The sequence below is a fragment of the Carcharhinus amblyrhynchos genome, chromosome 2 (genome assembly GCF_965287045.1).
Source record: "Carcharhinus amblyrhynchos chromosome 2, sCarAmb.v2.hapA, whole genome shotgun sequence".
NCBI classification, from domain to species: domain Eukaryota; kingdom Metazoa; phylum Chordata; class Chondrichthyes; order Carcharhiniformes; family Carcharhinidae; genus Carcharhinus; species Carcharhinus amblyrhynchos.
In genome coordinates this window covers 63586189-63599350 of record NC_137325.1, presented here as the reverse complement: position 1 = coordinate 63599350, position 13162 = coordinate 63586189, and the positions used below count along the sequence as shown (strand labels likewise).

The 13162-nt window shown below is 38.8% G+C and overlaps 1 protein-coding gene across 3 annotated transcripts in view; it reads right to left on the bottom strand.

The window, feature by feature from the left end:
* Nucleotides 1-2029: 2029 nt before the first annotated feature.
* Nucleotides 2030-13162, bottom strand: part of pex1 (peroxisomal biogenesis factor 1) — a 79631-nt gene continuing 68498 nt past the window's right edge. For all 3 annotated transcript variants that reach the window (XR_013888920.1, XM_080206713.1, XM_080206722.1), the window contains exons 23-24: nucleotides 11434-11564; nucleotides 2030-8324 (exon numbers count right to left, since the gene is read on the bottom strand). Coding sequence is in view for 2 of the 3 variants with exons in the window: in XM_080206713.1 (XP_080062839.1) it covers nucleotides 8243-8324; nucleotides 11434-11564 (213 nt within the window). In the remaining variant the exon portion in view is untranslated. The remainder of the gene's footprint in view (nucleotides 8325-11433; nucleotides 11565-13162) is intronic.

The following is a 13162-nucleotide window of genomic DNA, read 5'->3' as shown; positions in this document are numbered from 1 at the left end:
AGGAGATCTTTTTCGGTACTCAGCAGAAATATATTCCGATAGTAAAGGAGGACTGTAGGAGAAGGGATAACCAGCCTTGGTTATCGAAGGAAATAAAGAGGAGTATTAAATTAAAAGCTGATGCATTCAGAGTGGCTAAAAATAGTGGGCAATTAGAAGATTGAGAAAGATTTAAAAATCAACAAAGAATGACTAAGAAGGTGATAAAGGAAAGATAGAGTATGAAGCTAAACTAGCACTAAATATAAAAAATGACAGTAAAAGTTTTTACAAATATATAAAGAAGAGAATGACTAGAGTGAATGTTGGACCCTTGGAGGATGAGAGGGGGCATTTAGCAGTGGGCAATGAGGAAATGGCTGAGGCTTTAAGTAAGTTTTTTGCCTCGGTCTTCACGGAGGAGGACACGAATAGTTTGCTGGATATTAAAGATAGAAGGATGGTAGGAGATGAGGGCCTAAATGCGATTACTATCACTAGAGAGGTAGTCTTGATAGACTAATGGGACTGAAGGCGGACAAGTCCCCAGGACCGGATGAGGTGATAGTGGATGCCTTAGTAATTATTTATCAAAATTCGCTGGACTCCAGGGAAATGCCGGAAGATTGGAAAACGGCTAGTAGCAGACAAAAGGCAGGGGATTATAGGCCGGTTAGTTTAATGTATGTAATTGGAAAAATGCTAGAATCTGTCATCAAAGAAGAAATAGCGAGGCACCAAGAAAAGAATGGTTTGATCGAGCAGACACAGCACAGATTTGTTAAGGGGAAGTCATGTTTGACGAATTTATTGGATTTCTATGAGGATGTGACTAGTGCGGTAGACAAAGGGGAACCGGTGGATGTGGTGTGTTTAGATTTCCAAAAGGTGTTTGATAAGGTGCCTCACAAAAGGTTGCTACAGAAGGTTAGGGTGCACGGAGTTGGGGGTAAGGTGTTAGCATGGATAGAGGATTGGCTGTCTAATAGGAAGCAAAGAGTTGGTATCAATGGGTGCTATTCTGGTTGGCGGTTGATGACTGGTGGAGTGCCGCAGGGATCGGTGCTGGGGCCTCAACTGTTTACCATTTATATAGATGATCTGGAGGAGGGGGCTGAGTGTAGGGTGACGAAATTTGCTGATGACACGAAGATGAGTGGAGAAGCAAATTGCATGGAGGGTGTGGAAAGTCTGCAGAGAGATCTGGATAGGCTGAGCGAGTGGGCGAGGACCTGGCAGATGGAGTATAATGTTAGCAAGTGTGAGGTTATCCACTTTGGCAGAAATAATAGTAGGAGGGATTATTATTTAAAAGGCAAAAAGCTGCAACATGCTATGGTGCAGAGGGACTGGGGGTCTTTGTGCACGAGTCGCAAAAACCCAGTCTGTAGGTGCAGCAGGTGATCAAGAAGGCGAATGGAATGTTGGCCTTTATAGCGAGGGGGATAGAATATAAAAGTAGAGGTCTTGCTGCAACTGTACAGGGTACTGGTGAGGCCGCAGCTGGAGTACTGTGTGCAGTTTTGGTCGCCGCACTTGCGGAAGGGTATATTGGCTTTGGAGGGAGTGCAGAAGAGGTTCACTAGGCTGATACTGGAGATGAGAGGGTTGGCCTATGAAGAGAGACTAAATAGACTGGGTCTGTACTCGGAGTTTAGAAGGATGAGAGGGGATCTTACAGAGACGTATAAGATAATGAAGGGGATGGATAGGTAGAGGTAGAGAGATTCTTCCCGCTTAGAAAGGATAGCAGGACTAGAGGACACAGCCTCAAGAAAAGGGGGTGGGGGGGGGCAGTTCAGATCGGAGTTGAGGAGGAACTTCTTCATTCAAAGGGTGGTGAATCTCTGGAATTCTCTGCCCGTTGAAGTGGTGGAGGCTACCTCGCTAAATATATTTAAGTCACGGGTAGATAGATTTCTGATAGACAGGGGAATTAAGGGTTATGGGGAGAAAGCAGGAACGTGGAACTGATTCACTTCAGATCAGCCATGATCTTATTGAATGGCGGGGCAGGCTCGAAGGGCTAGATGACCTACTCCTGCTCCTATTTCTTATGTTCAAAGGGTGGTAGAGGTTCTGAGTTCTCTTTCACAGTTGGCAGTAGTTCAGTTGCTATCTTTAAATATTTTAATAAAGGCCCTGCACTTGTGTTTGAACTATTCTGTCAAATTGGTGCCAGAAAACACTCACCTCTTCATGCCCAGCACCTGTCAAGAATATGAAAGAAAAAGGCTGAAACAATGTGCTATACATCACAATGACAGCCTTAAGCTACTTGTTTATAATCTTTCTCAGAAAAAAGAATGAGAAAAGGCCATTCCTTTCTGAGAATCTTCGATCTTCACCTCAATCTCAGTTAATTAAGAATTCCAGCAGAATACTTTTTGTACCTTGCTGTGATCAAATATCTTGGTTTGAATAATTGACCCTTGGTGCTGGATGGAGGACAGGAGTAGATTGCTCTGCTCCTTGTATCTGTTTGGTCATTTAATTTTGATTCCAGTTTATCTGCACCCCAACTCTAGCTGTTGAATGTAGAATATTTCACCATCTTTTGCAGGAAGGCGAGTTGAATAATATAAAAGCATGGTTTGGGAGGGAAAACATTGTGATGCTGGGGGTACACTTTGATAAGAAGTCTCACAACACCAGGTTAAAGTCCAACAGGTCTATTTGGTAGTAAATGCCACTAACTTTCGGAACGGTGTTCTTTCATCAGGTGAGTGGCCATTATGTGAATGAACAAGACAACAACAGAAAATCTTGTCGGACATCAGTTTTATGACAACAATTACAGTAAATTCCTAGTCAAATTCCAAGGAAACTGCCAACAAATTTGTTTAAAGCACAGATTTATGACATTCCCATGCAAGTGCATCTCTAACTTCACAGATCCACAAGTGCACTGTCTGTCAAAACTACAGATTCAAATGCCAAATGAATATTGTAAAGCAGTAAATGTGTGAATTTATTCGCACCTTATAATGCACTGACCTTGTAAAGGCTTTGCATTGAGAAGTGTTGGGAATTTGGTCCAGGAAAACTCTGGAATGGTAGAATTCTTTGTCAAGGTGGATAGTGATGTAGTTGATTCTGAGGTCAGGGTCTTGAATCTCAGTAAAGGTAACTATGATGATATGAGGCATGAATTGGCCATGATGGACTGGGAAACATTATTGAAAGGAGACAGGCAATGGCAGGCATTTAAAGAACAAATAGAAGAACTCCAGAAGTTGTTTCTTCCTGTTTGATACAAAAATGGTAAGGGAATTGCGGCCAAACCATGGCATACTAGGGAAATTAGAGGTAGTATTAGATTCAAGGAAGTATTCAAATTGGCAAGAAATAGCAATAGGCCTGAGGATTGGGAGCAATTTAAAATTTAGCAAAGGAGGACCAAGGGATAAGAAGGAAAAAACAGAGCATGAAAGCAAGCTAGCAGGGTACGTAAAAACTGACTGTAAAAGTTTCTGTAGATATATAAGAGAAAAAATTTGAAAACAAATGTAGGCCCCTTACAGTCAGAAATGGGAGAATTCATAACGGTGAATAAAGAAATGGCTGAGGAATTAAATTTGTACTTTGCTTCAGTCTTCTCAAAGGAAGACATGAGTAATATGCCAAAAGTGCTGATAGGCTAAATGAGTAGGCAAAGGTCTGGCAGATGGAATACAATGTTGGTAAATGTGAGGTCATCGATTTTGGTAGGAATAACAGCAAAATGGACTATTATTTAAATGTTAAAAAATTGCAGCATGCTGCTGTGCCGAGGGGCCTGGGTGTCCTTGTGCAGGAATCTCAAGGAGTTGCTTTGCAGGTGCAGCAGGTAATTAAGAAGGCAAATGGAATTTTGTCCTGCGTTGCTAGAGGGATGGAGTTTAAAAAGTGAGGTTATGTTGCAGCTGCATAAGATGCTGGTGAGGCCACACCTGGAGTACTGTGTACATTTTGGTCTCCTTCCTTGAGAAGGGATACTGGAGGGGGTGCGGAGTAGATTCACTAGGTTGATTCTGGAGTTGAGAAGGTTGGCTTATGAGACGAGACTGAGTAGACTGGGGCTATATTCATTGGAATTCAGAAGAATGAGGGGAGATCTTATAGAAACATATAAGATTTTGAAGGGAATAGATAAGATAGAAGCAGAGAAATTATTTCTACTGGCGGGTGAAAATAGAACTAGGGGACATAGTCTCAAAATATAGGGAAACAGATTTAGGACTGAGTTGAGGAGGAACTTCTTTGCACAGAGGGTTGTGAATCTGTAGAATTCCCTGCCAGTGAAACAGTTGCGGCTACCTCATTGAATGTTTTTAAGGCAAAGATAGATTCATTTTTGAACAGTAAAGAAATTAAGAGTTATAGTAAGCAGATGGGTAAGTGAAGCTGAGTCCATGAAAAGATCAGCCATGGTCTTATTGAATGGAGAAGAGGCTCGAGGGGCCAGATGGCCTACTCCTGCTCCTAGTTCTTATGTTCTTAGAAACGTCTTTTCGTGATGAGCTGAAGGAAATCAGCATTAGTCGAGAAATGGCTTTGGGAAAATTAGGATTGAAGGTGGATAAATCTCGAGGCCCTGATAATCTTCATCCCAGGGTACTTCAGAAGATCCACAGGTGGTTATTTTCCAAAATTCTTTGGACTCTGGAATAGTTCCTACAGATTGGAGGGTAGCTAATGTGTGCAGTTTTAGTGTCCTTATCCGAAGAAGGATATCCTTGCTAAAGAGGGAGTACAACAAAGGTTTACCAGGCTGATTCCTAGAATGGCAGGTCTTTCAAATGAGGAGAGACCAAGTCAGCTAGGATTATATTCACTGGAATTCAGAAGAGAGGGGATCTCGTAGAAACTTATAAAATTCTAATAGGGTTAGACAGGGTAGATTCAGAATGTTCCCAATGGTGGGGGAGACCAGAACAAGGCAACGCAGTTTGAGGATAAGGGGTAAACATTTTAGGACTGAGGTGAGGAGAAACTACTTCACCCAGATTTAGGACTGAGTTGAGGAGGAACTTTTTCACACAGAGGGTTGTGAATCTGTAGAATTCCCTGCCAGTGAAACAGTTGAATTTGTGGAATGCACTACCACAGAATGTAGAGGTCAAAGGTTCTCTGATTTCAAGAAGAAATTAGATATAGCTCTCGTAGTTAAAGGGATATGGGGGGGAAGAGGGATCAGGATATTGAATTTGATGATCAGAATGAATGACAAAGCATGCTTGAAAATTCAAATGGGCTACTCCCGCTTCTAGTTTCTAATTTTTCTGTGCTTAGCATGTTATCTTCAGATGTGTGAGATACAGTCCATCATGTCATTAATGCAGTCAAACATGTTTTTTGTGCTGCTATGTGAAATCCAGGGGCATCACAACAACCTTCATGGCATGGCTAAGAAGCATTCATTGGACTCTTCAGGGTCATGGGGCTTCTTTGGCTACAGCTATGATGACATCATCTGTCATTTCCATCGTGTGTGTATGGCCACACCCTCTGTGTAGGTTTCCATGGTGGCCTCTGCTAGAATTTTGATGCTGGCCTCATTCAGGTCATTTTGTTAGTCGTGTACTGTATGGCTAGTGTCTTGACATTAGTGAAGCAATGTGGTTTCCTGACTTCCCTGTCACATGGTTAGCTCTTAGACAGAGCCAGTACAGGTACGACCTCGCTGGAGTGGGAGGGGAAGGGGGGCCACCACTGCCACCACCACCATGCTTTCTTTGAATGTGCCATCATGTGAATGGGATCGCTGATTGGGGAAAGAGACAAGAACGCTCCTACTGGAGGATAAACAAAGACATATCAGTTAGCTGGATCTGGGAAGGAAGACTAATTTTAATGAGTAAATACATTCGCTTAAATCCAGATTCAGAAGCTGGACTAGCAAAAGCTAAAATGCTAATAGGATGCGCCACCTGAGTTGGTTCAAGTTCAACTCGAGACTTGAATACCTTAATCATGGCTGAGACTTGTGCATAATACTTAGGGAATACTAGCCAGTCAGATTCTTTCAAGTGAGGCTCTGTTAAGCTCCTTGGGTGGTTACAATATTCCACAGCTTTAAGTAACATCAGTGGTACTTCATTTTATCGTTTGTGTGACTTGCTGTGTGCAAAATGGCTGCCCTATTTCCTACAGTACAATGATGACTACACTACCTCACTGGCTGAAGTGCTTTGGAATGTGAAAGACATTATAGAAATTGCAATCTTTGTATGATACATTTTTATTTTTCTTATTCTTCAGAATCTTGGTAGTTGAAGATTTGAGTCAATCAGTTAATCTGTTCCTGAATTTTGGATCAGTAAGATGAAGCAATTTTTATTTGGCCTTGCTTCAGTGATTAGAGGGCAATTATTGATGACAAAAGACATGGGGGTAAAGTTTCCATCTGCACACAATTGGCAATCCAAAGTTTTCACAAGCTCTTTTTGCTTATGTTTCTGCTGTCATTTGCAGAATCACCAAACAAAATGTTCCCATGAATTTCTAATCAGGCAGCCTTTTAGAACTTTTAGGATGTGACCTTTTTTGGCACATTTAAAACTGGTATGCTTGCTGTGGTTTCTTTAATACAGTTGAAAATTGATTTTTCACAAAGCATTTTTAGTATGGTGACTCCAGCCCTCATGTAACCTTATTTTAAAGGCATTGAAAATGACTAGGTTTGAAACAGAATTAGTTTCTGGTGTAGTCATTTCTTGGCAAATTTCAACTAAGGTGACTTAAAAGGCAAAAAAACTGTCAAAAGGCGTGCAAATAGGTGGAATTAGAGGAAATTTGGAACAGTGGAATCTATCTCATGTTTCATGGATGGGGCCATCTTCCAGATGAGCTCAAAAAATTAGAGATTATTTGCATTTTTAACCACTCAATCTTTTGTTGTACTTTGCTGGATTTCAGGTGAATTGGAAGGGGGAAAAGAGAGAGAGAGGACCTAGCAGGAACTACAGGCTATTATATCCAGTTCACATTGAAGGAGTTCCAACTGGTACTCTGCTAGATTTGAATATAAATTAGATGATGGTAGTATTCTTAAGAAGTGCTAATGTAAACAAGCAATTACAGCAGATTCAAACAATTTAAATTATTAAAATTCTCAGAATACTACTTTGTGGTTCTTGCCATAAAGATCTGAACTGTATTTTCTATTATACTAAATAAATAACTGCTGAAACATTTTTCTACTCTACTTGATAAATGTTAGAATTTTGCTGTAAACAGAATAATTCCAACTATCACTGAAAATCTATGTCCAGATAACAAGTGTTGAAATTATCCAGGAAAGAAGAGAATGGCAGGAAATAGTGACACATGTGAGTTTCCAATAGGAAAAACAGATGGCAATTTGTCAAGGATAAATGAACAAAATAATGATACACATTTGAAATATGAAAAATATTCCTCATGGATTGCTCTAAAATTTCCACTTGGGCTTAGTTTAGTTTCACAGTAATATTTATAAAATTAGAAAAACTTAGATGCATTTAGCTCTTGGACCAAGCTTTACACATTTCCTGATTGGTTCTAATTACAGAATAAAGTTCTTTTCCACTCAGTAGCTTGGTGGGTTGGAGACACCTCATAGTACCACATAGGGCTTTTCTTAAAGATGTCTTAATGCTGTTCCTTCTCAGCAAAATATTTCCCAGACTGAGGATACAAAATACCACAAAATAACATTGTTCTGTGACTAATTTTCATATTAGGCTTGTGTGAATAAGTTGTTTTTGGAATAAATCCTGATTTTTGGGTCAAAGTAAACACAGATTTTAGGTTAAGAAAATATTGGTACTTTGTGTGAGACTCTTTTCCATTTGCTATCATAAATGTTGCTCAAACCTACTCATTTATTTATAGCCTTGGAAATTGCTGTGTATAAGATTTTGAACTCAAACTGACATTTTACCCTGGTGAACATTTATTTAACAACCAACAGTGTCAAATTTATTGACCAAGACACTATTAATGAATTTATTATTTTCTTAATATAAGTATAAACAGGTTAAATTACAAGCTTGATAAATACTATTAGTATAATAATCTTAATTTACCTTTATTGGGTAGAGGAGTTACATGAACATAACGTTGAGTTTAAAGTTGATAACAGTTTCAAGTGTAATTGACATTTTTGTAAAATACATTCTTTAAGATTTGGTTTGATTTGAAGTCACTTCAGACTTATATACTGGAATCAAATAAAAAGGTCAGATTGTATCATCAGTGCAACAAATTTACTTTGACAAATTCATGTAAAAGAAATTTATTATGCCAAGGTAACTCTCTGTCCAGCATTAATGACTCCACTCTGCCTCTTGCTGTCTTTAGATTTCTGAAAGCCATCATACCTGAAAAAAGAGACAAAACTGAACCAATCAGTGGCACTTCATCTGCACACTGCCCAGACAATGCTTTATGCCTAGTTAAATGTCTACCCCAGTCTTTGGAAAACTATTAGAAGAGAATTCCAACATTGAAGAGAGCATGTGGTTCATCAATTAAACTGCAAAGATTCTCATGTTACAGTATGGAAATATACAACACTGGTAGTTTCCTCAATTTAGTCCAACCTACAATTTCCTGTTCAATCTTCATACCTTTGACACCCGACTCTTCAATTTATTTATGATCATCATGATCTCTTCACATGAATAGCTGATTTGGGTAGGGAAAAATGCATCACCGTTTATCTTAAATTACAAAACCCTTTAATTTTGAAGTACTTTTGGATTTACCTTTTCAACTCTAATTTTAAAATCCAAATTCAATCTTAGTAAAATCCTAGTGACTTTATACTGTACTCTGTCTCGCCAATAACTGTACTTACAGCTGCATAGTTGTGAAGGGTAATAAGGAGTGATCTGAGTTTCTAAAGAATTGCAGTGAAATTAATGGCAACTAATTTGTGGCTTATTACATTATCAGTGGAAATAAACCAAGATCAGAAATAATTTGAAGATTTATAATGCTGAATTCTAAATGCGCGTTAGAAGTATTTCAAAATCCATATATATCATATGGACTGCATTTGCACTATTCCTTACTTTAAAAAAAATGTTTTCTAATGGCACCTTCTTGAAATTGTGCTGACTGAGCTTGATGTTTAATCATTTTTCTAATTTTAATGAATGAAATTAGGTGAGTTTGCCAATAAGCAGGCAATGTACTCTACCAGATTACTGTGCAAGCAGTGATTATTCTAACTTACTCTGAATAGTCTCCTGCCAATTGGCCTACAATTTCTGTCTTATTTAAGTTTTCATTTTTGGAGGGAAAACAATTGCTACTCTTCCAGCTGTTGGACACAATTTTCCTTTGTGTACACAAAGTTAATAATTAATTACTTCCTCCACTCAATTAAGAAACAATAAGAAGTACAGGATACAGGGAAGCCTCCACGTTAGTGGAAAAGAGAGCAAAAAAATATAACAGTAGGTCATGCTGCCCTCACTATCTAATCTTGACCTAAACTCCACTTTCCTGCCTATTCTTTATAACCATTGATTACCCTATTCAAAAACAGCATGGCAGCAGAAGCAATTAAGTAGCCATTAACAGATCTACCATTTCCAGCAGTCTCTTCAAAAATGATCCTTCTTAACCCCTCTCTTCTTGAAAGCTACCCTCCAGAAAGTTCCCGCATAAGGATTTATCCAGCAGTTGTCCAGAAGTACCAACTTCCCCTGGACAACTGTGCTGGGCAGGGAACCATCTGGCAGAAGCAATTTAAATTGCTAACTTTGGATGATTCTCCTAATTTTACATAGACATTTAGAAGGAAAAAACTCACTTCTACCTCAAATAACAATTTTCACACCCAGCCAGAGCTTTGCCCAATCACCCCCTCCAACCTCCTCTTCCTCCCTCGTTTCCTCCTGTCTGTTCCCCTCCCCTATGTCCCTCTGTTACGTCTCCCTTGATTGTCTGAAAACTTAGCGTTGAAGCTTATCCTTTTCCTTTAAACATCATCTTCATGGCAGCTAGTGTTGTAAGGGGGTGCTCATTTCTGGGACACACTTCGTCACTCCTATCTCACCCAGCCTGAGTGAGGAAGGTTGGGCATGACAGAGGCTTTGCAATTTCAACATGGGTAAGTCCGTCGAGAGTGGCAATCCTACAGAGACTGCCTGCCACCCTGCACGAGTTATGAGCCATTGTGTGGCAGGTGTAAAGGTTACTGGTGGAACAAGCATGCTTAAAGCCATACTGAAGACTGGTACATAAAACTGGAATATTCAAGCAAACAAGATCTGCAACTAAAAGTAGAGATGCAAGAGTGATAGGACAGCTATATGAATAAAGTTGCTGAAGCCTTCATTGATTAAAATCTACATTACTGTGATTTTAAATCAATCTCCAATTTTTCTTAGAATTTACCATTTTGTGTCTGTGTTCAAATAACCCCCGTTTTTAATCAGCATCATTTTTGTAAAATTATGAAACAACAATATTCAAAATATCATTGACAAACTTTGATTTTGATGCTCTGTTGAATTCACAAATGCAAACAGGTACTTCTTCAGAAAGTTGCACATTTTAAATCTGCCTCTTGGCATCGTCTACCATGATGTGGGAATGCTGGCGTTGGACTGGCGTAAACACAGTAAAAAGTCTGACAACACCAGGTTTTAGTCCAACCGATTTATTTGATAATACTCAAGCTTTCGAGGGGACTGCCTCTTCGTCAGGTGAATGGAGAATTCTCTCCATTCACCTGACAAAGAGGCAGTCCCCTCGAAAGCTTGTATTATCAAATAAATCGGTTGGACTAAAACCTGGTGTTGTCAGACTTTTTACATCGTCTACCATAGCAGGAAAAAAAAGTGCAAACTAAAAATGCTGACAGTTCCGCAAATACTAGAAAAGGAAATTAGTAATTCCATACTACCCAACAGTAATAATAATGTTTTCTCTGAGTTATTCAATGTAGCCTAAACTTGTATTCAACAATATTCCATTTCACACAAAGTTTCACATGTTCATTCCTGATATTAGAAATAGTTTTAAGTGCAGTAAAGGACACAGGTGGAATTTTCCCAAAAAAAGTTTAAATGTTGAACTCATGTAAAAACTGGAGTAAATCCCACTAGTTTTTTCAGTGGGACTTTCAAAACGAATTTTTCAAACTGAAAGAGGCTAGTGGGCCTGGAGACTAATGATATTTAAATCTTCATTAACATAATTTATTCAGCTCCGTACCAATTTCTGGCGCTGCATTGATGACACTGGAAACCCAGTGGCTGGAGACGTGTGGAGGTCGTGGCGCCCAGTGGGAAGCCAGCTGCTCGGCCTCCGCTTGATCTCCTGGCCTGGTTTATTCTAAGGATTATTACATAAGCTTTCATTTGCATTTTAGGCAATATGCAGTAGTTAGACCATATTATTCCAAGTATTTGATAGTACAATAAAGCTTGATTTATATTTTCAATTTAAATTGAGCAAGAATTTTCTACTCACAGTTCTACAAAGTTATGCCATTCTTGCTGACCAATAGAAGGTCTTGTATTTTTCAGTGCTGTCAGTAGATGGGATTGACAAATACATTGTGAAGAGTTCATAGGTCCTGACAGATTATGGGAAGTGCCCTCCTGGAAAGATTCATATGAAACAAAATTTGAGAAATGCTGGTATTTAATATGCCCAGCAGACGCATATGTTTTAAAAGCATAACTCCATAATTTATATTTATAATATTAGAAACATGATAAATTAGCATGAACAATACAATACAAACTGCAAAAATAAAAATCATTTTATTAAATAAATAGTTTATTGCAGGATCAATTTGGTTATAAAATAATCCATTATTGGTGATACTCCAAGATACCGCCTGTTGAAATGGACATTGAAAATAATAATCAGGAAGATTGTCAGATTGACAAGTACTTTACAGCATTTCCCCAACAGTTTCTTTAAAAGAAATTCCATCAGATTCTGTAATTATCCATTTTACATTCTGTATTCATTAAACACACAAGATAAGTGAACCCATTCAAGATATTCATTCCACAAAGCAGACCTTGCTTTGCTAATCATCTAGTCATGATAGTGATTCTTCTTCTGTAAAGGTAACTGACGGATCTGATATGCTGATTACAATGTTCCATGGAAGATAAAAGCCAAATTATATTTTACAATATTACAGGTCAGGGAAGAACATTAATTTTGCATGCTTCAGTTTTTTTAAATTCCCTTTTACAGTACGTTAAATTCCAAATATCCTCCTCATTAAACGATAACCTTCTCACTGCAGTAATATTTGATATGCAGCACAGAGGATTGTGTTATTTTATTTAATATATTGTAAAGTGTTCATGCTTTTGAACAAAATCTCCCACACAAAGATAATCGCAGGAAACCAATATAGAAACTTTTATTTTTGCTATCTCCCAATTGTACCCTCACAAATAATTTGTTTCAAAGTGCTGCCTGAACTGAACAGGTTGCTGAACCAGCTGCCTAAATAAGCTGCAACACTAAACATTTGAACCTACCCCTCTGAGTATCAGTGGCACACAGAAATAAAAATCAGAAAATCAGTGGGATGAGGCTGTAAATTTGCACAAATTTTTAATGGAAACGGACAGTGTTCTATTTATAATTTGAAAAACTGAAATACAGATGCAATATTTTAATATTAAAAAATCAAAATGCTTATAGAAAGGCCCAGAATTTCTGACCTCTGTCAGATTATATCAGAAGGTACCCCCAGATGTACTAAGGGATTCCCTTCCTGGAGGTGCTGATCCACCCTGTGATTTCACAGCCCCCCGACCCCCACTCCCAACTAAGCCCTCAACCCCTCATTCACCACTCCAAAACCATCTAACTCACATACCTTGTACATTACCTTTTCTCTGGCTTCCTAAAACTTTAAACAGATCTGGGCTAATGGTAAGTTACTCTGTAGTTAGGATGAGCAGAGAGATCGCGGTGTCCATGTGCATAGATCCCTGAAAGTTGGCACCCAGGTTGATAGGATTGTTAAGAATGCATACAGTGTGTTAGCTTTTATTGGTAGAGGGATTGAGTTTAGGAGTCATGAGGTCATGTTGCAGCTGTACAAAACTGGTGCGGCCACACTTGGAGTATAGCGTACAGTTCTGGTCGCCACATTATAGGAAAGATGTGGAAGCATTGGAAAGGGTGCAGAGGAGATTTACCAGTATGTTGCCTGGACTTGAGG